Source organism: Zootoca vivipara, chromosome Z (genome assembly GCF_963506605.1).
Source record: "Zootoca vivipara chromosome Z, rZooViv1.1, whole genome shotgun sequence".
In the NCBI taxonomy this organism is placed as follows: domain Eukaryota; kingdom Metazoa; phylum Chordata; class Lepidosauria; order Squamata; family Lacertidae; genus Zootoca; species Zootoca vivipara.
This window is the reverse complement of record NC_083294.1, coordinates 20,823,536-20,850,865: the sequence shown is the minus strand read 5'-3', so window position 1 is coordinate 20,850,865 and position 27,330 is coordinate 20,823,536. Positions and strand designations below refer to the sequence as shown.

Below are 27,330 nucleotides of genomic sequence, written 5' to 3'. Positions count from 1 at the left end.
CCCCTTTTCACCCCTCGTGTAACGGTCAAGCAGAACAAATGGTGCGAACTGCAAAGGGTGCTATTTCCCGTCTTTTGGAAGGTGACTGGGCAGCCTGAATAGCTCGTATGCTGTTCTTACAGCATGCCACACCATGCACAGCCATGGGAAAGTCACCAGCCGAGCTACTGTTAGGTCACAGGCTTGTAACAGTCCTGGACTTTGTGCATCCAGATAGGATGCCCTCCTGTTCGGCACGGGAGCCACCACAACCCGAAGGAGACAGAATGAGATACCTTAATCCAGAGGATCTCGTTTGGGTGAGGAATTATGCCAGAGGTCCAACTTGGGTTTCGGGGGTCATTTCGCGGGCCAGCGGTCCCGTGTCATATTATGTCACGTTGTTACAGGGTCAGGTCTGGCGTAGGCATGTGGATCAGCTGAGGCGCATTATACCCAGCAGGAGTGTTGATGAGGGACCAAACACCCCCACATTAAATGAAGAGTTGCTGCCCCCGAGTCAGGTGGAGATGCCTTCACTGATTAATGATCCACCAGGGCAGTCAGAAGGTGAACTCCCCCACTGGGAATACGGAGCTGGCAGAAGATAATGAGTTGGGGGGGGGGCCTTTAGGAGCTACAGCTGTAGCCGATACTCCTGAGGAGATCCCTCAGCCTCAAACCCCTAGTGTCACAACACCTGAAGTGAGACAATCTAGTAGAAGTCACAGGAAGCCCACAGTCCCTGAAAGACTTCATGTGTAATTCTCACTAAGTGTGTGTGGGGTGTGTGTGTGTGTGTTGTGTATTAAAGTAATAGCACAGCCAAGTATGTACTGTAATAGAGTTTATTGTAGTGTATTACAGAGTTTATTTGAATGTACAAGTTCCAGCGGGAACGTCTATCATTTGCTGATTCTGAGTGCAGGATTTGGATACACTGCCGGATTGGTTTCCACTGGAGGGAACCCTTGCCATTGGTTCCCGCCAAAATGTATCTTTCCCCTGCTAGTTCTCTGTTACTATATAAGCCCCAGTTTTCCCCATTCCCTGCGTTCTGGCTCTTACCTGTTCTTTGAAGTAAATAGATGTTGTATCAGATCCTCGCCTCCTGTTTCTTATTTGCACTGAGCTGAAATCACTGAAGACCCACTACACTACAAACAGGCAGAGCAAAGACATGCAACACGAAGGAGCCTCAGAGTACTTGGGTAGGAACTGGGGGAGAGGAGACTTAGAGAGCTGTAGGAATGCGGGGACCTTTAGTCTTAGCAACCAGGAGCGCTGGCTAATGGGGGCTGAGCTGTTTTGGGCCATCTCAATATTTTTGGGGAGGGGGAGTGGCACAGTGCGTTCTGGAGCGGGATGCAGTGCTTGACCTCCCAACCATGGGGTTCTCTGGGGGGTGTGTGGAAATGGAATGGGGTGCTCCAGCAAGGGGCACAGTATGGCGCCTGGCCTTTTCCTGAGCATGGGACACTCTGCTGGGGGGCACTGCATGGTGCCCTGCTTTCTACCGACCACAGGGTGCTCCAGCACACAGCAAAATGGGTCTTGGTGCAGCACCCAACCTTCTCCTGACTGCACAGTGCAACATTGGTCCCCCTTAGTCTTTGGCACAAGGTGGTGCCGCTGCTAGCAACTGCTGCTTAGGGGCAAGTTCAATGGGGCAGAGTTGCTGTGTTCACTAGGCTTGGCCTCCTGTGCTGTCTTGAGTCTTTGAATGAAGAGTTATGTTCACTGAAGCCATGTGGGTTATTGCTGACCTGCTCCTGACTCCCACTCCTGTCACTAAACCAGTTGATGTCTGTGGAGCAGGTGCGTGGCCCAAATAAGAAAGGCCCATGATGAAAGACAAGAGGATCTCTCTCCGGTCACATGCACACCATACATTCACAGTGCACTAATACCACTTGAAACAGTCACGGCTTCCCCCAAAGAATTCTGGGAGCTGTAGGGGGTGCTGTTAGGAACACCACTCATATTGGAGTTGCAATTCCCTGTGAGAAGACACTCAAGAGAGATTGTTAAATCCTTCTGGGAACTGTCGTTTTGCGAGGGAAATGGGGAACTGTGTGTGTGGGGAGATCTTCTAAGAACTCTCAGCAGGTTTAACAAACTACACCTCCCAGGATTCTTGGGAGGGGACTGTTATGCCGTTTCAGAATGTGTCACTAAACCTTTCTGCACTCTGAACGAACTACACCTCCCAGAATTCCTTGAGGGAAGCCGTTTAAAGTGGCATGACGCCTCTTTGAACGTATGGCGTGAATGCGGCCTCTTCTCTCTGAGGTAAAAGAAGAGCTTTTTCCCCAGTCAGGAGCGGGGGGCGGGGCCACCTCGACCGAAGGTGCCCTCCCATTGTCCCTAAGCTACGAGTGGCAAGGTCAGTAGCCAATAGCCGCGCCCGGCTGGGCCGCTTGCCGCGCTCAGGACCTTCGAGGAGGCGGAGCTTGACCGGCTGGGCGGGCGCTGCGGTAAAGCCCCAAGCGCGGGGCGAGCGCGTGGCGTACCGGTGGGGCACCATCGGGGCACTACTGGGCGCTTTTCCGGCCGCGCATGGAGACAATGCCTTGCCACAACCAGAGGGTAAGCTCGGCAGATGCGTCCCGGCAGCAGCAGGCTGGGGCGACAGACCGCGACCAGGACTGCTCTGAGCAGTCGGTAACGGGGAGCGGCGTCGTTTCCCGGCAGCTCCGCTTCTCCGAGCCCGGCCCGGGCGGCGATAGCCCTAGCCCGGATAGCAGCAGCTGCTGCAGTGGGAGCGGCGGTGGCGGCTGCAGCTGCTCTGGCAGCAACGGGGGCGGCCCTGACACGGCCCCGTCGCCGACCCTCGACCTGCCGGCCGCCGCCGCCTCTCGGCTCAAGCTCCTGCCCATGAACGACCAGATCCGGGAGCTACAGACCATCATCCGGGACAGGTAAGGCGGGCACGCGTCGGCAGCTTCTCTTCTTGGCGCCAGGCTCACCTCCCTCTGAGCATATACAGAATGTTGCCTGTGCGCGCGTGGTTGGGGGCGGCGAGGTGGACATCTGTCAACGCGAGAGCCCCTTTCGTTCCCTGGCCAGACGGAGCTCCGTCGCCTTGTAGCCTCCAGACAAGAGCTGAGGCGTGGAGTCTGCCCAGCCTGCCTTTTGTGGCACCCGCAGGGCCAGGATGTGCTCAAGTGGCTCACTTGTGTGTTTTTTGAGGGGAGGGTCCTCCCTTTTCCCACCCAAATATACGCAGTAATGTATGTTGTGACTATCTAGGTTTAGGGTTCAGGTCAGAGCAAAGGATCTGTCGTCTAGGGAAGCTGGAAACTCCATTGAATTCATTGCGGTACTATAAGCTTTTGCGGTCCACCGCATTAGCTGCACGAGGAGTTAACGGTGCGTGTTCATTTGTTGTTGGGAGTTCAGCCTCATGAGCAGGGGAGCCAGCCTTTCTGTACTCCTGTTTAAAACGTATATAAATGTAGATTATGCAGTGATGTTCGGGGGGCGGTCTCTTCTCGCTGGATTTGGGCACAATGAATGTGATGGTGCTGAGCGAAGCTGTGGGTGAGTTCTCTTTAAATAAGAAATGATGCGTCCCGCGTTATGCTTTGCAGGAAGGAGGGGGCGTAGATGGTGGTGAGGAACAAACAAAGCAGAAGGGACTTTTCCCAGGTTGGTTTTCCGTGTCTGAGATAGCTTAGGGCAAAGCTCAGTGAATAAAAAGAGTGTTTCCATCATTAACTTACCAGTACTAGGTGAGGCATTATAAAGCACTGTTCTCTTGACCTCAGCCCCACCCATCATCATGGGAATAGTCATACCTTACACAGCCCTTTAAAAAAAGATGGTTGGAATAATGCATGTGGTGTGCTTTGAATACAATAAGACTGCAATTTACACAAGGGTTATTTTTCTGGGGATTACCCCTAAAGCCAAAACTGCATATAGTCAATACACACTGAGTTGAAGGGCAGATGGGTTTGCCAAAGTCTTTCCCCCCAATACACCCATTCACTTTCCACCCACTTTTTAATTAAATAATTTGCCAAGCATTGCACTCAAACTAAATGTGTGTAAGTTTTGGGATTACTGTACTAGAAACATGCTACTTGCTATGTAAATACAGGTATGACCTATTAAATATGCTTGAATTGGCCATCCAAATTTGCTGGGAGGAATCTTTACAAAGGATAGGTTACCAGGTAGCTGCCATGGTGTGTCCTTTACGACTGAGGCATGAGTGTATGACAGGTGATAGTTTTGAGATAACATAACCTCAGGGTTGGGTAAATGCAAAGCAATATTTTCCCTTACTTTTTGGAGGACATTGCAAAAGAGCAAGTCATAGCACTGGAGTTTTGCTTATAATTAAAGCTGCAGCCACCTTCAATTAATGGGGAGCTGGATGTCCATGCCTGCTGCTTCACTGTTCTTAGCTTGCTGCCAGATCTGGTTTTGTCATGCAAATTGACATGATAACAGTTTGCTCTGCTTGTACTTGATTACTTTGGTTGACTACCTAGTATTAGAAACTTTTGGGGAGGGGGCTTATAGGAATAAGCAAAGAGGTGCAGTGTTAATGTATCTTGTCTAGTTAGCCAACCACTGGGACTAACATTAAGTGAAAATAGGCCCAGCATGTACTATGAACTCTGCTAAACTCTTAGGGGCAAGTTTTGCCTTTCAGATCCTGCACTGCTGGCTGGTAGGTGAAAGATTTTAGTGAGTAGGATGGTGGTTGGGGCCCAATGCTAATCAGCACTACTGTATAGCTAATCACTTCACTGGTCATAGAGAAGTCACAGTTGCATCTTGCAGCTGCACACATTGCAGTTTCTTCAAAAAGTATGACATGAAGATTTGGTTGGACAGTGGTCCCACATCTAGTTATCTCAGTAATGTGAGGTTTCTAGGCCAGCTTTGTCCTTACTAGGTGCTTCCAATATATAAAACCCAACACATTAATATATATCCTATGAAAACAACATGAAACAGCATAATCAGACAATAAATATTAATTTTATTAACTGTACATTAGTGTTATATAGCGATGATATGCATGTGTTTTGAATCTATACTTGTTCACTCAGGAGTAAATTTCACCAAGTTCAGTGGATCTAATTCAGGGCTCAGCAAACTTTTTCAGCAGTGGGCTGGTCCACTGTCCCTCAGACCTTGTGGGGGCCCAGACTATATTTTGAAGAAAAAAATAATGAGCGAATTCCTATGCCCCACAAATAACCCATAGATGCATTTTAAATTTAAGGACACATTCTACTCATGTAAAAACACGCTGATTCCTGGACTGTCCGCTGGCCAGATTTTGAAGAGGATTGGGCCGCATTTGGCCCCTGGGCCTTAGTTTGCCTACCCATGGTCTAATTCCAAGGTGAATCTAGGATTGTACCCTTGCAGCAAGCCTGATCTTAAGAAAGTTTATTTAGGGAAATTGGTGCCATCCATGGGCTGCCTTTACGTGCTAAGTGTGGAGTAAATCAGCTGAATCCAGAATTCAGATGAAAGCTGTATGACTAGAAAAATTGCCTGAAATGTCCTTCTTGGATTGTGTAGTTAAACTTCTCAAACATACAGCGAGGCTAGGAAAATGATAGCTGACTATTGGTTATTTGAATGCATGTTTGGTATTGATATATTTAGTCTTTAGTGTTCAGCTTAGGTGTGAGCATTTTGTTTCACATTTTACAGTTGATGAGTATGGACCCCTCTAGACGGTGTAATTGTGATGATTTGTTCTTTTGATGCTACCAGTGTATGACCCACACAGGCAAAAAATATTTATTCCTGCAAAAGTTTTGTGGTAGTGATACCCTTTCATTTCCAACTAGTGCATAGCTGTAATGTCCTGATGAAATCCTGTAACTTTTTATACCATGAATGCTATTTTTGTTGTACTACAGTTGCTCTGGAGAGCAATAATGCAATACTGAGGAATCATCACAGAACAACTATTAAGGAAGAAACTCAAGAACATGTTGCAAAGTACACCTGCAATCAGTGTTAGAAACTAAGATATATAAGTTAGGTGCCAAATGGCTCCTTTAACCAAGGTTGCAGTCACCAAAACGGAATGTCTAGTTGCCAGTTTGGGGCAAGACAGCTCTGAAGGCTTATTTTTCAAGTGATGGACTGACTGTGATTATCACTTAAATATTTGGCTAGTTCAGATGACAACCTTGTGCTAGGTTAAGAACTTTGAGATAAATCACTTTATCCAGGGACAGTTCACATATATATTGGCCTATTCCTACAGGATGTGGTATTAATGTGTGAAAACAGTCAAGATCCAATTATCCCCAGGCATGCACCTCCATCCTGGCACCCAGGCATCTTCACTTGGTTGCAAGTCGCCAATAGCCAGGTGCAAAATGTGTCTCGTGCATGGCTAATTTTGAACACACTGCACAAAGTACACAAAGAACACAAAGTAACACCAGTTTGGAGGGGCCCTGTGGTTGTGCACAGACGGAGTTAAGAGACAACAATGAAAAAGTTTTTTTTTCTTTCAAACTGCATATGGATGCTTTTCTATTTAACCAGCTTGGTGAGCTGCTTTCTCTTCCTCAAAAAAAAATGGTCTTGCTGACCAGGTAAGTGTTAGGCTGATTTGGGCAAGAATCATACTACAGTTATCTTAAAATAAACAATGATGCTTTTCTCAAAGCTACTAGCTTTATAGTATATTACAGTATATGCTTTCCTGAGTTGTAGCTGTAGCTATTTTATCTATAAAGCTCATGCAGTAGCTACTTTCTGATTTTGAATGAATGTATTAACATGTACAGCACAATGTAAAAAGTCAGCTAGCTGTAGATAGCATCATGATTAGCTGTGTGCTCCAGCGGACAAGAAGAAATGTTGCTTGCATTGTCTGACATCGCACATTTATTATAGACGCACCCAGTGTTGCCACTGTGCCTTTGGCAGTGTCAGATTTTCCATGTCAAAATCCTCATTTCTTCGTTTTATTGAAATTCCTTATGCATCAACATTTTTTGGGATATGCACATATACTTTGTCAAGTCCAGTGTAATGTATTTGTAATTGGAGGAATAGGCTTCATTCCTTGCCACTAAGTGGCAAGAGAAAAGGGTGATTAGCCAATAATCTAGTCTTCTTGTATAAGACATCTTTGGAATGAAACTGAGAGAAAAGCAAGGGAAAAATAGAATGATGCAACAGAGAAATGTCTGTCCATCTTACCATAAGTACTCTGGCAGTGGGTTCAAGACAGACAAGAAAAGCATAATTAGCATATGGAATCCACAACCATAATGAGTTGTAATGAATAGTAGGTTGGATGCCCTCAACGATGTGGGTTATCTAAACATTTTCATTTGGAAAATTCTCAGGAAAAAATGCTTTATACAAATTAAGTTGATTTGCATCAGAAAAAATCAGAGGCCCTATAAAGTAATGTAGCATATTAATTTTACTTGTATTTACTAAACAAAGAACTTTTGAAACTGTCAATCTTGCTTAATATTGTATTTACAATTGGCACCATTTCATTGCTACTAATGAACCTACAAAACAAAAATTTTTACGCCCCACATCACTAGATGACTTTACAAAATATTAGAGGAAATGGCTCTCTGCAGGTATCCTAAATACATGAAGGGGACTTGTAGGGACAAGTGCAATAGCTTTGCTCCATGTGCAGAGGAAACCCACAAATTGAAGGGTTACTTCCTGACCTGATCATCATCTGAATTTGTGGTGGCTCTCTGCACATTTAAGAACCTTATTTTTCCAGGCTTCTAAAACATATGGGGAGCTTCTGAATATAGAAAGGTGTTTTATTTCAGGTGACTGCCATTCAATTTGTGGAGGGTGATGCAGGGGAAGGGGAATGTGCTGATTCCCATAGCCCCTCTTGCATATTTACTTAATACACATACAGAACACCTGAAGAGAGCTTTTGACTGTCATAAAAAGTGGGACCTTCATGTCCAGGGCTAGTATGCCCCCTGAGTACCAGCTGCTGGGAGCAATTCCTAGGGCATGGTTTTAAAGAGGCCTCTGCCTGGATGCTGTAGAAACAGAATGCCTAATCCTATAAAGGCATCACTTTTGAAGGGAGACAGTTTTTGCTTGATTATGGAATACAAGGCAATTGACCATCCCCTGTGATTGTTAAAGGTAGCCAAGACATAGAGCTGTTTACACATGCATATCTGCTTGATTTCTTTCTTTTTTGGTACTGTTAAAGATGCAGGGCAGTAAGTAGAGCTATGGCAAGGAGGAACAAGGCACAAAATAGATGAACCCTAACACAACCATCTTGTGTAGCTAACCCAGTGTCTAAATTTAACTCAACTAGACTACTGTACACTTGATGGTTGGCAGCTGAATGTGTAAGCCAACCCCATAGAAATGTGTTCAGTTTGAGGTAGTGCAGAAGATTGTCTGTGATGACACTTGGGTAAATTATAGGAAAGAGACAGGAATGCTTCCCCTTAGAAACAGAAAGTCAAAGGACTCCGTGCAAGCTGTCTGCTTAATTGGATGGAAATAGTCTAGCCACAGCTGCTTATGCTCAAATAACCTCCTGTTTAAGACTATTCAAATGGGAGTACTTTTAAAAACTGTCTGAAATTTCAGATTGTCCAGAACTGAGATGGGCTGTTTGATCACATTATACAAGTCTGTTTTCAGGTTCAATTTAAAGTAGTCATACCTCATGTTGCGTCCGCTGCAGGTTGTGTTTTTCCAGGTTATGAACGTGGCGGACCCAGAAGTGTTTATTTCCAGGTTTTGCCGTGTGTGCATGCGCAGAAGCGTTCTTTGCACATGCACAGAAGCGCTCTTATCGCACTTTCAGGCAGTGACTTCTAGGTTTTGGCAAGACCTTGTGGACCTCTTGCGAGATCTCACTGAAACCTGGAAGTTGCTGTCACAGCCTCACAACCCTAGAAAGCAAGGCTTTGGTTGAATGGGCAGTAGGGAGAGGGTGACACTTTCCCATTTTTGTCTCGGGTGGTGAAATGGGATGGGCCGCCGCTGTTGATCACAGTAGGACAAGGGATACAAATATTGAATACTTCAGTGGATTGTTTCACTGAATATTTGTAGATGTCTCGTGTTTATATATATGTATGTATGTATGTATGTATATATGTATGCTGTGTTTAATGGGGAGTGGGATTTAGTCTCATAAAACTTTCATTCCCAGTGTAGATTATATTGCCTGATTTCAGGGCTAAAATTGGCAGTGCTGCAGTTTACAATGAAAAAAGGATTTGCAGGCAGTTGGGCTTGAGAACAGGTTTCCATAGAAGCAGCTCCGAGCAGTGTGTTTCTATTATGACAAAATCCACAGTTAATGGGAGGTAAATTTAACTGCTGGCATTTTGTATATGGCTGCAGATGGTTTTAACTGCTTATACACTGATCCTAAATAAGCAACAAAAGCCACTCATTTTTTGAATGGGGGATCAAGTTTATTATGGAACTAACTTGATCCTATAATATTGTCACACATGAGCTCATAGCTTCTAGGAAGGATTTTGACTTCATCTGCATGTTCCAGTTAACAGCAGTCTGATACTTAATTCTGATCAGAACATGCAGAATGTGACCATTTTAGGTTGCCATATTTTCCTTTTGTGATTGTTTATTTTAGTGGTTTACAATATGATTAAAAAGTTATAATAAAAATCAATTAAAACTACCCACAACATCAGAATGCTTAAAATGCCTGCTGAAATAAAGACTTAGATGCCAGAAGTTCAGAATAGATGTGATCTGTCTCATCTCAGCTGTGAAGGAGTTTCATGGAGTTCAGCCCACAATATTGAACATAAGGCTCCTTGTGGATACAAGTTGTGCATTTGAGCCATTGGGGAGGTGGCACTAACAGTGACTCCATGAAAACCTCAGTGATTAAGCATATAAAAGCCAGGCAGTTTTTAAGAGAACCTGCACCCAAGTTAAGAGCCTTGTAAATTAATGAAGAACCTTGATCCTGGCCTGGTAGAATATGGGTAGGAAGTACAAGCTCTTAAGCATTAAGTTATGTACTTGTGGTAGCCTGCACCCACAAAGAGTATAGCTGCTTGAGTTCAGCTAGTTCACTCATAACAAACTATACTTGCAAGGAGTCTTTAGGGGAAGCGGAGAAGCTGAGGCAGCCTCGGAGTAAGCAAGCAAGCAGGCGAGGGAGCCCAGCCACCCATTTCACCAGCCCTTGCTGTTGGGAATGGATAGAGAAGACCCAGACCCCTGTGGGACAGTGTGAAGAGGCACCTCTCTTTGGGGCAGAGTGGCAGTAGTGGCTGTCCAGAGGACTCCCAAGAAGAGAGGACAGGAGGCTGAGGGAATACTCCACAAGGGAGGGTGTTTGAAAAAGGGTGACAGGCTGTCCACTCTGCAGAAAGAATGTAGTTGGTCAAAGGAGCTATGGACCCAAAAATGTTTAAATCCTCTGTGCTAAATTTTGGTGCAGTGCACCATGAATGAACGTAGTATCCTTACAGGTTTTTGCCACCCTTCCCTCTCCTTCTCCCAAACAGCTGGGATAAGTTTGAAAGGCTTTCATGTTGCTTTTCCTTAAATATAGCTTGCTGTTTTTTAACTGGGGTTAGTGGTTAACACTAGGTACTATTAGTTTTAAACCAAACCAAACCATGGAGTTGACTTGAGTAGACTAATCCTAACATTAAACTATGATCCCCATTATTGAATACAACATGACAAGAGAAAATGAAAGCTTCTAACTGTGTGGGAGAGTGCTTTTTTTCTGGGGGGACGCTGGGCTACACATACCCCTAAACATTTTGTGGATCTTAAGTTTGGCCTCATTGAGGGGCAGTATTTCAATATGAGTAGGAAAATGAGAGTACCCCTAAACATTTTTTAAAAGAAAAAAAGCACTGTGTATAAGTAATGTCTGTGAATTGTCATGAGATCAGTGTTAGAAACTGAGATATGAAAGCTAGGAGCTAAATGGGACCTTAAACGGAGGTTATGGGCACAACAACGGAATGTCTAGACCAGGCATCCCCAAACTGCGGCCCTCCAGATGTTTTGGCCTACAACTCCCATGATCCCTAGCTCCCATGATCCCTAGCTAACAGGACCAGTGGTTGGGGAAGATGGGAATTGTAGCCCAAAACATCTGGAGGGCCGAAGTTTGGGGATGCCTGGTCTAGACGCTTTTTAAAATAACAAGAATACAAATTGAAAATGAACGAATTGCAGCTAAAATGTTGTGTTAATTTTTCACATGGTCTAGTCCAGGGGTCGGCAAGGTTTACCGGCCATGGGCCAGATCACTCCAACGGAGATCATCCGTGGGCCAGACTGGAGCAGCGCGACGCCGGAAATCGTGTCTGCGCATGTCTGCGGTGGTGGAAATTGCTTCTGTGCATGCCCAGACGCTGGAAATCACGCCTGCGCAGAAGTGATTTCCGCATCTGGACATGCACATACACGATTTCCAGTATCTGCGCGTTTGCCGATGCAATTTCTGGCACCGCTCGACGAGACCCCGCAATTTAGAGCAGTGTGGGGGGGACTCGCCGAGCAGGCAGCTCAGTTCAGGGGCAGCTCATGGGCCGGTAAAACAGTCTTTGTGGGCTGCATCCAGCCCATGGGCTGCACGTTTCAGACCCCTGGTCTAGTCCTTCCCCTCCCTATCCCCTAATATTCTTAAGGGGGTCTCTTCTCCAGTCTTCAGAAAGTAGCTGGAAGTGGGGAGGCAGAAAAAGGTTCTTCTTTCCATCCACTCTACAGTTTTAATCTGAAATCTTAGGTGCAATACTGCACCCAGAGCTCAGAAACTGTTTACACAATGGGAGTTTCAAACACTGCATGAGATGGCAGAATCTTTTTCCTAGTGTTTTTAATTCTGTTTTTTTGTGGACTGTAGGGAGACCATACATTTAGGACCCTATGGACTGCTACTTCACTTTCTAGATTTAGATTTTCAGGTTAAATAGGACAATGAGTAAAATGAGATTAACATGCATAGCTCCTTGCCTTCATGCATAATATCTCTGCTTATAAACCTTCTTAGAAAACACTTCGAATCCACCTCTAATGACTAATGTTCAAAGACCTTAATGACTTCACTTCAAATAAGTTAATCTAAAGGTCAAGCCTTTAGTTTATATTATGAGGGAAAGTGATAGATGCATTTCAGCACTTATTTCTAATTGTGTGCATATTTTCTGGGATATTTAACAATAGCAGCACATACTTGTTGGATAATCATACTAAAAATTCTGTTCTTTTCCTCTAGGACATCCAGTAGAGGGGACTTCGTATTTTCTGCTGATCGATTGGTAAGTTAGTTGAAGGCCTGTTGTGTAGATTTGTGTATTAACAGGAGTATTCTGATAGAATGAATACAGTAACTATTACTGGAAAAGAGATCAGTTTTCTTTGAACCTGCTGCTTATTTGAAAAATTAATAATCTGTCAGTAATAGTTTTCATAGCATTTATGTTTAATCGTAAACATATCTACTTTTATGCCAACAGAGCTGACTTCCAATAAATATGTTTAGGATTAGGCTATTAATATGCTGAACTAAATTGTGATCTAGAAACAAAAACTCAGGCTTGTTTTCTATAGTGACAATATTATTATTTTTGCAGAGTTTCTTGCACCAAACAGATAAAACCATTTAGTTTTTAGCTGTTAAGAAACACTCTGGTGTCCTGGCTACATGACATTTTCAGGATGTTTACTTAGCGTGATCCCATTTTAAATAATGGGCAGTATCTACTACACAGAGAATCTCCTGCCATTCTTTAATGCTGGCTTGTTCATGGAAATACCCACTTACACAATAACAGACAAGTTCTTCCACTTACAAATTGTTTCCTCTCAACTATGGAAGAATACATTAAATACATATACTGTATAACCAAGGAAAATCCTGTATACCTACACCTAGGGCCACTTCACATGTGTCATTTTTCCTACATAGAGATGTGGGGGTGGGGGGACTTGTCCTGATCACTACTGGAATGTGGCCCACAACAGCTTGTGACCATTGTAATGTGGCCCTCAACCTGGAAAAGGTTACTTAACCATTGGATAAAGAAAGAATAAGATGATATTACAGTTTGAAAATATCTAGGCAAGGGGAGTTCAAACTGGGAGTCTTTACAGGAGTGTAGAGGAATCAGTAACTTTGAAATCTTCTGCTCTTTGTTCCATGCTTTCCAGTGTGTAAATGCTGTACAGTACATACATTATGCCATACAAACAATAGTTTAAATGATCTGTAGGTGGTGCAGATGGTGGATCAAAGTCCATTGTGCTTATTTCTGGACTGTTGAAGATGTTGAGGGGAGCACTTGGGCTGTGCCCTTGCACTGACGGTGTGCTAGTATTTAGTTGAAACTGGAGCCTTGCTGTGACAATGTTTTCTCTGTTTTATTCCGCTTTGTCTTGTTCCCTCCCCCATTTGAATTCTTTCCCTTTTACAGATCAGGCTTGTGGTTGAAGAGGGGTTGAATCAGCTGCCATACACAGAATGCACAGTAACCACTCCAACAGGTAATGGGGAAAGCATGCCCAGGCTAGCTGGTGTGGAGAATAAGGATATGGTGTAAAGTAAAATGGGCAGTGTGGTTTGACCTGCCAATAAAGTTAGCAATAGAGTGGGAATTCTGCAAATAAGAGGATATTTAAAATTTGATCACTTTGTAAAATTATTTTTTTGAGATAATTTGGCTCGGGCCAGGCCTTTTCAGGACCAGGAGAAAAACAATTTTAAAAAGTGTTTGCTAGACTAGGAAGGCCCCTGCAGAGGAGGGGGGCATCTGGATATACCTGCCCCAGGCTAAGCCCACTGGGTGGGGAGGGGGCATCTGTGGCCTGTTTGAGTTTATTACTTTGTTCTAACAAGAATCCCTCCCCGGGCCTCAGACAAACTCTGCATGGGCCTGAGAATAGGTCTTGGTTTAGATGCAATGTATAAGTGTCTGGCTGGATGTAGAAGGGATGTAGGGCCATTCTTGTTGGCACATCTCAGAGACCAGCTACTTTTGACTTATCCTGTCCATCCCACCTGGACATTAGAAAGATTTGTACCCTGTTAAGTTTGTAAGCCTAGAGACAAGGACTGTCGTGTGTGTGTGCGTGTGTGTGTATTAATATGCTCTGTGTGTTGGTTAAGATGCTCTGTAAGCCTTTTTTGGGATGAAGAGTAGGATAAATAAATAAACTGCTATTTTATCTTGTACTCTCTGTGGAACTTTGAGGGATAGACATCTTTCTGAAATCACCAAGGTGTGTAAAATGTCCCTTAGAATTGTAAGTGGCTAATGCAACTTCCACTGTCCATCTTCAAATAGAATATTCAGTGTGGGTAAAAGGAAAACAACATCCTTAATCCAGATTCTGTGTGACCTTTCAACAGGGTACAAATATGAAGGGGTGAAATTTGAAAAAGGAAACTGTGGAGTCAGCATAATGAGAAGTGGTAAGTCATTTAACATTTTGTGTGTGTTCAGTCTTTTTATTATCAGTGCAGTATTGCTGTTTCTAGCAAAAGTGGCACCATATTGGAAACAGATGTATGACTACTTCATAAGTTACTATACTAGGGAAAGCAACATAGAGGGCTGTAAGAGGAACAATGACTATTTATGCTTTCCAAGCAAAGGGTTAATCCCATATGTCCTTTCTAAGAGCAAATTTTGACATAGCCACTTTTGGCTTGCATCCTCATGGAAAATTATGTGGCGTGTGTACAATATTCATAATTTTTCACATGAATGTAAGTTGCATCTTTCCTTGCTGATAGTGCTTGCCTCTCACACCAGCTTTTATTGAATGGCATCAGCTGTCTTCTGTTATATGGGGAGCTACAGTATGTTGCAGAACAGTATGTTGCATATAGAAGCCATTGCAAAACCAAAACGTCAGGTAGATTAGTGAAACAGGCTGGCCATTGCTTGATTTGTAACTCTTTCTTGTTTTCTTCCCCCCGTTAAGGAGAGGCTATGGAACAGGGCTTGCGTGACTGTTGTAGATCAATCCGAATAGGAAAGATCCTGATCCAGAGCGATGAAGACACTCAGAGAGCCAAAGTGTACTATGCAAAGTTTCCACCAGATATTTTCAGGAGAAAAGTTCTCCTCATGTACCCAATACTAAGTAAGTGCCTTAAAGTATTCCCCACCCACTAATTATTGACCATTTGACTAGAGAGCTCTCTTGGAAGGCAGATCCATCATTGGTTAGAATTAAGGATTTGTGTCGGGGCCATGCAACACAGGATTTTTCAAGCTTTTCCAGAATTTACATTAGTTGAACTACAGTTCATTAGCTGGCACAGCAGTGTCTATAGCAGGCACAGGAAAACTTGGCTCTCCAGATGTTTTGGGACTACAACGCCCATCATCTCTAGCTAACAGGACCAGTGGTCAGGGGTGATGGGAGTTGTAGTCCCAAAACATCTGGAGGGCCAAGTTTGCCTATGCCTCGTCTATAGGCTGCATGTGTTGAAAATATGCATCTAATGATGCAACGTGTTGTTTGAGTTACTTAAGTACAAACAAGTAATGAGGATGTTGATGCTGGGTGCAACTAGCAGACCGTAACTGTTCAGCAGGGGGTGATATGGAAGCTTTTGCTCATTCCTAAATGTTACTTACATAGGATCAGATATTTATTTCTCAGTTCTGAGCAGTTTGATTCTGTTTAACCATTTTTTTAATTTCAAACTTCTATAAAAATGCATTGAAATCAGATATAGAAGCCATAAAATTCTCAAACCCCATGCCAAGTACACTTGGTAGAAATTAACAAGATAATTTAGTTCAGAGTTAAGTCTTTAGAATTGAGATTTAAGCCCATGGCTGCCACCCATTTCGAAACTGACTCTATTTATTCCTTGAAAGAGTACATTGAGCAATGCTAGCCATTGGCGAAGTAACTTTGGATGCACTGAGCTTATTGTTTTATTTAGCTTATTGTTTTTGTTTGGAATGTCAGAATTCATACCTATAGACCATGCAGATTAATGGCTAAATAGTTTTATTTTGATAGTAACATAACTTGAAAATATACTAGAGTAATTCTTCTTTCTCCCCCCCCCCAAAAAATATTGTCAGGTACTGGCAACACTGTGATTGAGGCTGTAAAGGTTCTTATAGAACATGGAGTCCAGCCAAATGTAATAATCCTGCTGAGTCTATTCTCTACACCCCATGGTAAGTTAAAGCAGCAGGGCAGACAAACAGCCAAACTGAATGTGATGAGCTAGTCCTGTTGACTTTCTCTGATACAGGATACACATTATTTTTTATCAAAAATAGACGATAACATGTTTACCTATATGTGTGCTGATTTCTGTAATCAGTTGTTTCCAGAATTTATGGTACAGCTCCACCGCATGTGCCAATAAGATCCCGGTTTCCCATGTTTTTCATGTCAGTTGTCGGCCAAGGAATACTTTGTTACAAGGGGACTGGGGAACAGGTTCCTTCCTCTCAGTACACATGTGGCCCCAGTCCACTTTACTGGGATTTGCCATTGACCAACTCATGTCAGCATTCAGGATCATTGCACTTAATGACACTTGGCCAAAGAATGCAGCTATGTACAAAACATTGGGGAGGAAAATGCATCATTGAAAGGAGTTTATGCCAGGAGCAATTGCCATTGTGAGCATGTAATGTTAATAAGACATTTGATGAAGTCTGTATGTTAGATGGGTTAATTTTAAAGGGAGGCAGAGAAGGAGGAGAAAAAGGAGAATCAAGCTCCGGAAGTAGATGGGAGCCCTTGTTGCAGAGCTGCAAATGTAGTTTACTGTAATGTTTTTCTTCTTTTCTTCTTTTAAAGGTGCCAAATCAATAATCCAGGAATTCCCAGATATCACAATTCTAACAACAGAAGTTCATCCTGTTGCCCCAACGCATTTTGGACAGAAGTATTTTGGAACAGACTGAAGTGCTTTAACCAGTGTGTGTTTTGTTACTGTATGATATTATACCATTTTTCTACATTTTATAATTTGAAGCAGAGGTATTGCTGGGTGTATTTAACAGCCTATTTTTCTTTTGCCAAAGGTGAAAATAACCTGGGCCAGTTGTTGTTTTTTATTTAAAAGGGAAAATATTTTATCTTGTGTCCACTTGAGTTGAGGGCAGCAATGAAGCACATTGCGCTGCAACAGTCTTCCAATGATGCGCATATCCAGATTGCTGCACTCATGGTTCCTTTATTTATTCTTTTTGTAGCCAGTTTAAGTGGCTGCTTGTAACTGCAAAATAAATTAACTGTGAAGACACCATAGCCTATTTAATTTTTCAGTGCTTATAAGCACAGTTGGAATTTTTTCAGAAGTCATGATGCTTTGCAGACAACAGCTCGAAGTAATATTCTTAAACCATATTGCACTTATGAGCTTGTTACAAAGATGTGGTTAACAGAAACCAGTCACAGTCCAGAGGGTGATGTGTGCAATTCAATACCCTGCTCATATTTGCCAGCTCAGGTGTGCACAAGCCCTTGGAAGGATTGTGTAGTATGTGCAGAGCAGCTTATGTGGGTAGCTTTGCACAGAATTCTCTTGCAAACAGCACATTTGAAGAGGAAGATAACTGCTCTGTATCCAAAGCAGGTTCTTCCAGTTACAGCCTGTAAAGTTGGGGGTTGGGGAATGGTTAAGATTTAGATTTCAAGAAAAATCAGCAGCGTCTTCTTTTTACATTGTTACCTTTGTCATTGTATTCATAATGAGGATCTCTAAATCATGTGATTGGGGCCTGAGGATCTTTGCTTTTAAAAGAACAAAATTCAAGCCCTCATGACTGAAGCTTTTAATCAGCTGAAAACCTTAAAGCTGGAGAGGTGATTGAATAAGATTGTCAATGGCTGGAAGCTGAGTTCATTATCCATCATCATGACTTGCAAAATCGGGGAGGGGGGGAATAGACAAAATGTAATAATAATAATAATAACAACAACAACAATAACAATAATAATATAAAAATTATATAAAAATATATAATATAGAACAAATTATGCAAAAGGTAAAGGAGCTCTGGACAGTTAAGTTCTGTCGAATTGAACTATATAGAGTATAGTGCTCATCTCTGCTTTTAGGCCAGGGGATCTGGCATTTTGTCCACAGACAGCTTTTCTGCGTCATATGGCCAGCATGATTAAACTGCTTCTGACGCACCAAACACTGTGACGAGTGCCAGAGTGCATGGAAACACGATTTACCTTCCTGTCGCAGTGGTACCTCTATCTACTCGTTCAAAACAAATACATGATTTAGGGCTTTATGTCTAATCCTTAAATACTTTATTGTTTTGGCCTGCTATAAATGACAGTGGAGAAACTGTCCTGGATGTATGGAATTTCCTACCTTTGCCTTTCTTTGTGTTTGGAAGGCCAGTCTTTGAAAAGACTTCCTAGCTTTGTTAAAAAAACCCAAAGGTATAATGCTCCTTCCCAAGGCTGTGCAGAATTTGTGCTCCCAAAGAAATCTTCCTCAAAGCCCAAACCTTTGCACTGCTCTGTTAAACTCCTGCATTGTAAACAAATATGTCGTTCCTGTAAAGTCTTCCATTGACCAAAATACTTTAGAATGTTTTTAATGCAGCCTCTTGAACAATGTAGTCTTTATGTTTTGAAAAGATACAAAGAGTAGAAAGGGGAGTGCTATTTTCCAGTGATAACAGTGCACAAGTCCACAATTTTGTATCACAAGAAAAGGAATGCAGAACAAGCATAATGGTTTACAGTACAGCCAATAGGTTTGTCATAGGCCTAGGCTAGGGCATGGATTCAGTGATCGAGCAGCCTGAGGGGTAAAGTGCTGTGGGTTTCCCTTTTTAAACTCTGAGAGCAAACCTGAAAAGGGACGTCTTCACTTGGGTCCACTCACAGGGTCCCGCCCCAGGAAGCCAAAACACCACCTTTTCCATGCCCATAACCAGTACAGCATACTAAACGCTCCTCACCATTGGGCGGGGGGGGGGGGGAGCTACTGTCCCTCTTCACTCCCTGGTGAGTTGGGGGGAACCAGGATTTCTTATACATCAACAATCAAGGTTTTCTACCTCAAAGCAAATGTTCTTCGTTTAAAGACACCAGTAGTATTGATATATTCACTCAAGATAGTGGCTGGGGAAACCCAGCCAGATGGGTGGGGTATAATTATTATTATTATTATTATTATTATTATTATTATTATTATTATTATTATTGTGGTGGTGCCCCCTAGTAGAGGGTACCAGGTTGGTGAGCACAGCTGTTATACATCATTCCTGTATATTTTCAAGTTCACAGGGAAACTGGAAACTGAAATGCTGCACTCCTGCTTTCATTAGTAGTGTAGACTGCAAGCCTTTTATACTTTTACTGTGCTATTTCTGCCCGAGGGCTGGTCCTAAGGATTGATCCGTATATGAATTAAGAATATTTCTATTGGCAACAACTCTTATATCCTTAACAATTAGTCTTCAGTTGCTAGATAATGGTGATGCTCAGAGGTGACTAATCAGTACTGTCACAACTACTCCATTGCCAAGATGGGGGAAACCTATAGTTTAATAAAGCCAAGCACTATGTTTCAAAAGGACACGTGGTTGAGTCTGGCTGAGCCAGTCCATGTGAAATGGTCTTTGCACTTGGTGTTATTTACGGGCAACGTGTCTTGATGGTTGGTAATAGAATAAGCAAGCTGGAGGTTATTTAAAACATTTTTGGCATGTGTAAATGTTAAACTGTCCAATTATTCATATGACACTTGTAAATTTTGACTGGATACTCTTTCTATCTCAGTACTCAAAAGGATAACTATTTCAGAATGCTGGGCTTCCATGTCAGTGCCCTTAGACAAAATTATGGCAGTTGAAAGTGCCTTGAGATAACTGAAAAACACCAAGCTGAAGTCTACGAAAAAGCACTGATACACAAATGGTACCATTCTTGCAACTCTTCTTGGTGGAGTTTGAATGCAGTAGATACAGACTTCTTAATAGGATTTTAAAACATTTGAAATAAAGTCTTTAAACTTCATTCTATAAAATATTTTTTTATTGTAAAACATTTCCATGCTTAAGGCTGCAACAAGCATGAACATACACATTTTTAAATGAACAAACCTGAGATAATGAAGTCAAAAACATTCAAAAGGGTCAACAAAATAAAACCTGCAATAATCAAAAAGCTGAATATGGAATTTGTACAAAGATGATTATATGGAGGTTTGGAGGGGTAGCAGTTCTGTTCTGTGAAACCTAACAAGTCCATTTCTTATGCTCCCTACTGTAAAACCAGATGGTGAAATGGTACCTTTTTGAAAATACAATCAATGAAATAATTAGGCCTTAATTACACATATGGAAGTATAGTAAGCTGGAACACAAAAGCAATTGCAGTATGACCAACACAGATAGTTAATATGAAGCTTGAATCAGTGGCTACCAGAAAAGTGGTACCCAAAAAATTCTATGAAAAAGGCAAGACACCTGGTCAGGAAAAGGACCAAGCAGTAAGCTGCCATTTCCAAGGTAAAACAGTACAAAACATGGCAGCACAAATGCCTTGGTTACTTGAACTGTGGCAGGCACAGCAAGATATTTTGCAGGAATACTGAGCTCTCCAGTTGATTAACATCAGGTACATGTACATGCAAACTGCAGAGCATCTCTCTTGGTTGGAAGAATACTCATTGCAAGTCTCTTGTTTTGTTTTTTCCTGTATAAATGAATGCAGTATTAAATGGGCATGTAGGACCCTACTACTTTCCATCCCCTTAATATGAAGCCTGTTGTCACCCACTTCAGTTCTTCGGATTAAACTAAAATCTAGTGTTTTAGAAATCCACAAAATTAAATGCAGAGTGTATTCTAAAAAAATTACAAGTCACTTAAGGGAAGCATAGTGACTGACAGTATCCTCTTCTGTAAGTAAAAGTTTGTTATTGGTAAGCACAACCATTTTGCTGACAAAGTACACCATTCCCACATCAGCATTTTCTCCTAAAAATGTCTTCCCCAACAAGGTACTGTACCTAAATAAAATCAAGACAAGTAATTTCAAAAGACTGTATTCTATACAAAATAATAATAATAATAGTGTTCCTGGTATTGTAATGTGCACTGAAATTGTGCTTTCAGATTATACCACATTTGACAATGAACTAAGATTCTGGGCAATAAATATCTGTTACATCATCAGGCAGTACACTATTGATCAGCCCACGTTCTCTCCCAAAGTTACTGTTCTTTGCTCCATAAATATTTAACAGTGAGGACTCAGTAGTGCCCTAATTTACAAAATAAACCAGTGTAGCATAGCAGTTCTTGCAAAAAGTCCCAAGTTTTGCAAAGTCTGTATTCTTTAAATAGTATTTTCTATCCCAATTTTGTAGACACCAGTGTGATGCCTTAAGCTTGCTAACCAGAGAAATACCTGGAATGTTAAGTATGTGTAACATTTTTTATGGAAGATAGTTGAGTGGATGTTGCATTGCACACCTGTTCAACCTTCCCTTTTCATGATTGAAGTTTCATGTCCAGAAATAATTCTGGGCTGTGTGCACACTGCATCTCATATCCTTCATAATTCAAGCAGTCATATAGAAGGTTCTTCAAACTGGAATGTTATGATATGGAACAATGGCACATATGCAACCTACTCATTGCATCCACACTGCACTCAGATATATAGTTGTACACAGGGCAAAGAACAGATCTTGCGTCTCCAACCTGCTAATGCTAGCTCAACTTTTTGCAGTACCCAGAGGCCAAAAATAATTTTGGCATAATACAATAATGAATTAATACATTAAGGGGTGGTGGTAAAAGAAAGGTTGGATTATGCTGTTTCGTTTAAATTGGTGAAAACATAAGTGTTTTAACGTTTCCATGAAAATACTTAATGCTATAGGGTAGCTTAAATTACTGTTGCATCCTGAGTGACTGCTACTACAGAAGCTATCTGATAGCTGATCATTTATCTAGACATTATTATTAGCACAGCACATCATTTAATTGGATATCAAATTATTCAAGCAGCCATTGAGACATTTTGCATTTGTTGCAGATATGCATAAAATATCCAAAAGCATATGTTTACTCCCTCAGAGATTGGAAGTATTTATACAGGATAGCTGTAAGCCACAAGTCCCCTGTGTCAAGCCCAACAAAGAAACAGCATCACTCTAGGGACAAACCACAATGTCAGCCTCCTTCAAGGAGCAACAATGGAATGGATTTTCCTCTGCACCCTGCACAACATTCCTGCTTTGTACAAAAGCACAGAACTACAGTAAGAAAGGAAATACTGCCCCCCCCACTCCATTTCAGGACATTTGCTTAGTCTTTAGGGGTAACATAGTATCTATTTGCAGTGAAAATGTAGGAAAACCTAAATGCAAGAAATGGATGACTGCTTGAAAGCCAGGAGTGGTGCTAGTTACTACCGTAAAAGAACTAAAGCAGTGTAGTTACTACCGTAAAAGAGCTAAAGCAGTGTACTTTGCAGTGTGCTCAGCTGCCCTGTAAGCAAAGTAAAAATTAAGTTTAAAAAGCGCCAGCAATCAAGGGGCCTACCGCCTGGGGCTTGAGCCCCCTGCCCACACCTCCCCTGCTTAAAGGAGCAACAGTATGCAATAATATGTTCATATTTGAATATACAGTACTAGGAGGGTGTTTTGGCATGCAGAACATCCTGTCATCTGCCATCCAGAAAATCATCAATGACCTCTTTAGAACAGGTGATAGCAACTAATGGAATATTTTGCAAGTTTCTTTGTTTACTCAGCATGTATAGATGATCTTCAACGCAGATCCTTGAAAAAAAGGTTAAGAAGACGGGATACAAGCTACATAAACATTTTAAAATAGTTTTCTAAACTAGGGCTTATATCTGTAGGCATAATGTTGGCAGTATTACACAGATATTGCATTGTTAGTAAATTGGGTATCAGATCCCTGGCATTCATGAGCGCACAAAATTTATGCTGCAGCCTTTCCCAACTTCCAGATGTTTTGGACAATAACTGCTGTGCCTGAAAGGGGTGGATGGGGGTTATAGTCTAAAATGTTTGGTGGGCACCAGGCATTGCTGGATTGTGCATTAGCAGATATTTTTCCTCTATAAAGTTCTCTGGACCAGAGCCCTTCTAAACTGATGATTGTTTAGAATAAAAATTGTTCATTTAAGAAGCCTGATTGCAATAAAAACAGGTTGCTAAGGTGTTTTCATAGATAAACTTAGGTTATTTTTGTTTACTTTGTAATGGGAAGTTTTATTTAGGCAAATTATGAAATTAAGCACAGCTCCCCCCCCCCCCCGAAAAAATGTTTAGAAGTATGATTTACATGTATTCCATTTGTGCTATTACAAGCTGAACAGCTGAACAGCCCCCAGGGATCTGGCACAGTAATAGAAATGACAATTAGAACAACAGTCTGATAGTGTCTGCCAAGAGAAGGTAGTAAGTGCAGCATTAGTGTCCTCCTGGCCCTGTATTGCCAGCCCTGGCAAGAAACCAAAGCATTCTATAGCTGTGAACACAAAAGAGAAAGATGGGCCCAGGCTTTTGCCAGCTGGAAGTGACATCATCACCTATCCCTATCCAGACCTGGCTTTTGGCAGTGAACTTACAATGCAGGGTGTGGGTTGTGATTCAATCTATCCCCAACCACACACAGGGAAATTATGTGTATTTATACCCTGCCCTTCATCCCCAATGGAGCCCATAAGAAAGCCCTGCTGGATCAGACCAAAGGGCCCATCGCGTCTAGCATCCTGTTCTCACAATGGCCAATCAGGTACCTATGAAAAACCTAAAAGCAGGACAGAAGCACAACTGTACTTGTCCCACTTGTGATTCCCAGCAACTGGCATTCACAGGCATGATTACGTTGATACTGGAAGTGGTACACTGCCACCATGACCAGTAGCTACTGCTTGCCTTATTGTCCATGCATTTGTCTAAATTACAGTTGCTATGCCTTACGGTGGTGAATTGCGTAGGGTAACTATGAGCTGCGTGAAAAGCACAGCTGTTGAAATCAATAAGGTTAAAACACACACAAGCTTAAATTATTTCAGTGGGATTGAGGTATACTTCATCTTCTGTGTTGGTCATCTTCACTTTTGGGGGCAAGGTTGAGGAATTGCACATTACCCACCTGGGGCAGTGGGGAATTTGAGATCCCATAAATATGACCATTGAAAAAGGAGGAACAATGGAAGACATACTGAGACAACACTTTAGGAATGGTGAAGTATTTCTTTTCCCAGCTTCTTAGCAAGGATGTGTAAAAAGGAATGCCTTGCTCTTGAGGGAGAGAGCTGTGCAAACTCCTCTGTGGTACACATGCTTAAGACTCCAGTTCAAAGTGTATACTATGATATCCTTTGGATGCCCTGTGTCTACCACACAGTCCCGTCCCCCATCCCCCCAATGCTTGTAGTTTCACCACTTATGCAGCAACAGAAGTCTCAGGAAAATGTCTTGTGTTGGCTGGACCTTAAGACTAAAAACGGTTCTTATATCAGATATAATTAGAAAAGGAAAAGACAGCCAAGCCCAATCCACCACACCTAATAGCACATCTGTCAAACGTTATGAAAAAAAGATTCTTGGTTTTATTTTTTCAACAAAGAGTCTCAGTCCCATTTGCTCACTGCAAAATAATCATTCCCCATCCCCCTTCTTTCTACTAAGTATTGAAAAGTCAGCAATGTTGGTTTGTGTCTGAGTGGTGCCTGCTGGAGGCTCACATGATTGAAGGGTTCTCTGTGCAAAAATGTTTCCCTCTACATAAAGAAGTCTAGACAACTGATCCCCAGCATGACACTTTTCTATGTGGAGAGAGACTTAGAAGCCTTTGCCAACCTGGGATCCTCCAGATGTTTTGGACTACAACACTCATTGGCCAATGCTAGCTGCGACTGATGGGAGTCATGGTCCAAAAGATCTGGAAGGAACCAGAGTTGGTTCCCCCTACAGTCCGAAGTGGTGCAGTTCAGGCACAGGCTGACCATTTCAAGGAGTACTGGGCCACTGTTGTACAGGCCAAAGGGAGGTGTTCCATGTCAGGATCCTGCCCAATATTTTAGAAAAGAAAGTGTCCCTTTAAAATGGTAGACATCTGCAACAGGGATTGTGCTTGAAGGTTTTTTTTGTTTTGTTTACACCACACCAAAAAGGGTGTGTTTCTTAGACCAAAAGGACCAATGTTCTTAGCAGAATCAAAGAAAAGGCTTTTAAAAAGTAGGAGGGGGTATTGTGGGCAGGGAGAAGATACGTAAAGCCTTAAACGTGCAGTGCATACTTGCCAGGGTTTCTAACAATAAGACCTGATTTGGCAACCATGATTCCTGCTTGAAAGCACTTGTACAAGTAGTCCAGTTGACCAGCCATCTACTCCTTGTTACAGAGCCATTCTTGTAAGTTGGCAAGATGAAAAATATTGTGAAATACAGGGTCTTAGATAACTGCCATTAAGGCATTTGGAAATGCATTTGCACAAAGAGTTCTCGCTTATTCTGGGTAAGAAATAAAAAAGTAAAAGGTCTTGAATGGCCTTAATCTGCCAAAGCTGCCCTTGCTCAAGAGTCAATAATCAGTAGGAACCCCTGGAGCCAACACCAGATCAGTATCCTGAAGAACCATTTCAGACAGCCAGGATTGGCACCAGACTATGACCCTTCCGCAGGTAATCCATGTGCTTCCTTTCCTTTTCTTCCCCATGAATGTCCATCATAGAAGGAAGCTGAAATTCATTGGGGGAGGGGGGTGGGGAGAGAGAAAGGCATAAGGATGAGTCTGGTTGAAATCATTTTTTTCTCTCCTCTTAACCTCAAAACTAGGCATAACATTAGATGCACCTTTGCATTAAAAAAAATGCAAATACTGTAGCTGTGCCAGGGAGGGACGGATTATCAGTAACATGACAGACAGGGAGAGGAGTTTAACCCTTTCCCCCATTACAACCCAAATGAAAATTGCTTCTCAAAAGCTGCTAAGCTACATTGGGAGGAAAGCTTCATTGCACATAGTCAGTACAGCATGAGACTCTTATTCTCAGGGTCATGAGTTTGAGACCCGCATTGGGCAAAAGATTCCTGCACTGCAGAGGGTTGGACTAGATGACCCTTGTGGTCCCTTCCAACTCTACAATTCTATGATTGGTACTGCAGAGCCAAACAATTAGTTGGGGAGAGGAAGATGGCAGGAACAAGGTGCCCCCTTAGCATGCAGGACTTTGTGAAATGGCTTTTCTTTTAGGACAGAGACAGGCAAGACAGGGAATATCTGGCTGCTATCAAAAGAGACACATTTCTTCCTGTACCCAACCCACAGCATTGAGCAAACATCTGACACAATCTGTTTCCCTAACTCTTCCCCATGTCACTGAGTTCTGCTGGCAGGGATGGGGGACCTTGATGTAACTGCATCCCATCATGCATTGAGAATTATTATGATACTGGGGGGAGAGGGGGCAAGCAGGCATTCGGTTACTGGCTTTGGTATAAGCCACACTTTCTTTTTATTATCTAGTGCTGCTTTTAGGTTGTCACAGCCTGGTGACAGGAACACTGAAGACTTGTGGCATGCCTGGAAAAGGCTCCTCCTGAAGTGAATCATAGAAAGGCTATTCCTGCAAATGATGCCGAAAATCAGAGGTTGTATTTCCTCTGCCCACAAAAGCAAACACAAAAAAACCACAACATTGACTAGAATTTCTCTGTGTTCTTATATACAATTACAGTGAAGTTATTATATAAAACCACCCAAAGGACGTTCACAAGTAACACATCCCCAACTGTTAAGTTTCTCCAGTTCTAAAGCAAAAAAATTCTAGTTTAGTTTGCTGGAAGGTTTTCCAAATGAGATCTTAATTGTCTGTTGAGTCAATGCATGCTTTCAGCTGGAGGCACAGTTTCCTAAAATAGACTATTATCCCATATCTTCCAAGAACACAACTGTCCTGGTTATGGGTTGAGAAATCCACTGGTTTATCTGGAAAGCCACTGAAAGTTGCACAGTTCCTACTGAAAGGATCAATCAGGACTAAGTAGTTTAGAAATAAGCTTTTTAACTTGGGGGCATTTAAAGATGATTTGGTTGGCATGGGTTGTTCTTGCTCAAGAGCAGGCTAATCAATCAACAATAGCCACTAAGCATTGCTGTCAGGCTGGATGGTTTGCTTCCTTCAAGCTCACATACATACTTCTGTTCTGTAACCTAACTCGTATTATTCCAGACCAGCATATAAACTGATGAAAAAATATAGGAAATTATTCCTCAGGGTGGATCCGGAACACCTGCACTAGCTGGTCCCACATACACTTATGCAGGAGTTCACACAGTACCGTAACAAGTTCTGTGGCAGTTCTCATGCATCA

General features: G+C 42.3%; 2 protein-coding genes across 2 annotated transcripts in view; one reads left to right on the top strand and one right to left on the bottom strand.

Moving 5' to 3' along the window:
- Positions 1-2,450: 2,450 nt before the first annotated feature.
- On the top strand, positions 2,451-23,256 carry UPRT (uracil phosphoribosyltransferase homolog). Its single transcript, XM_035113547.2, has 7 exons — positions 2,451-2,900; positions 12,221-12,263; positions 13,419-13,488; positions 14,354-14,416; positions 14,932-15,093; positions 16,053-16,151; positions 16,786-23,256. Exons 1-7 carry the CDS (start codon positions 2,539-2,541, stop codon positions 16,890-16,892), a joined length of 906 nt encoding a protein of 301 aa, XP_034969438.1. The 5' UTR covers positions 2,451-2,538; the 3' UTR covers positions 16,893-23,256.
- ZDHHC15 (zinc finger DHHC-type palmitoyltransferase 15) overlaps positions 20,000-27,330 on the bottom strand; it is a 35,328-nt gene continuing 27,997 nt past the window's right edge. The window contains exon 12 of the mRNA XM_035113548.2: positions 20,000-25,694. The gene's annotated coding sequence lies outside the window, so the exon portion shown is untranslated. The remainder of the gene's footprint in view (positions 25,695-27,330) is intronic.

Excerpts from the sequence above, each read along its gene's own strand:
- UPRT (XM_035113547.2), top strand. The coding sequence starts at position 2,539 with ATGGAGACAATGCCTTGCCACAACCAGAGGGTAAGCTCGGCAGATGCG. Across the intron at positions 15,094-16,052 it reads CCTCATGTACCCAATACTAA|GTACTGGCAACACTGTGATT; the intron begins GTAAGTGCCTTA and ends AAATATTGTCAG. Across the intron at positions 16,152-16,785 it reads TCTATTCTCTACACCCCATG|GTGCCAAATCAATAATCCAG; the intron begins GTAAGTTAAAGC and ends CTTCTTTTAAAG.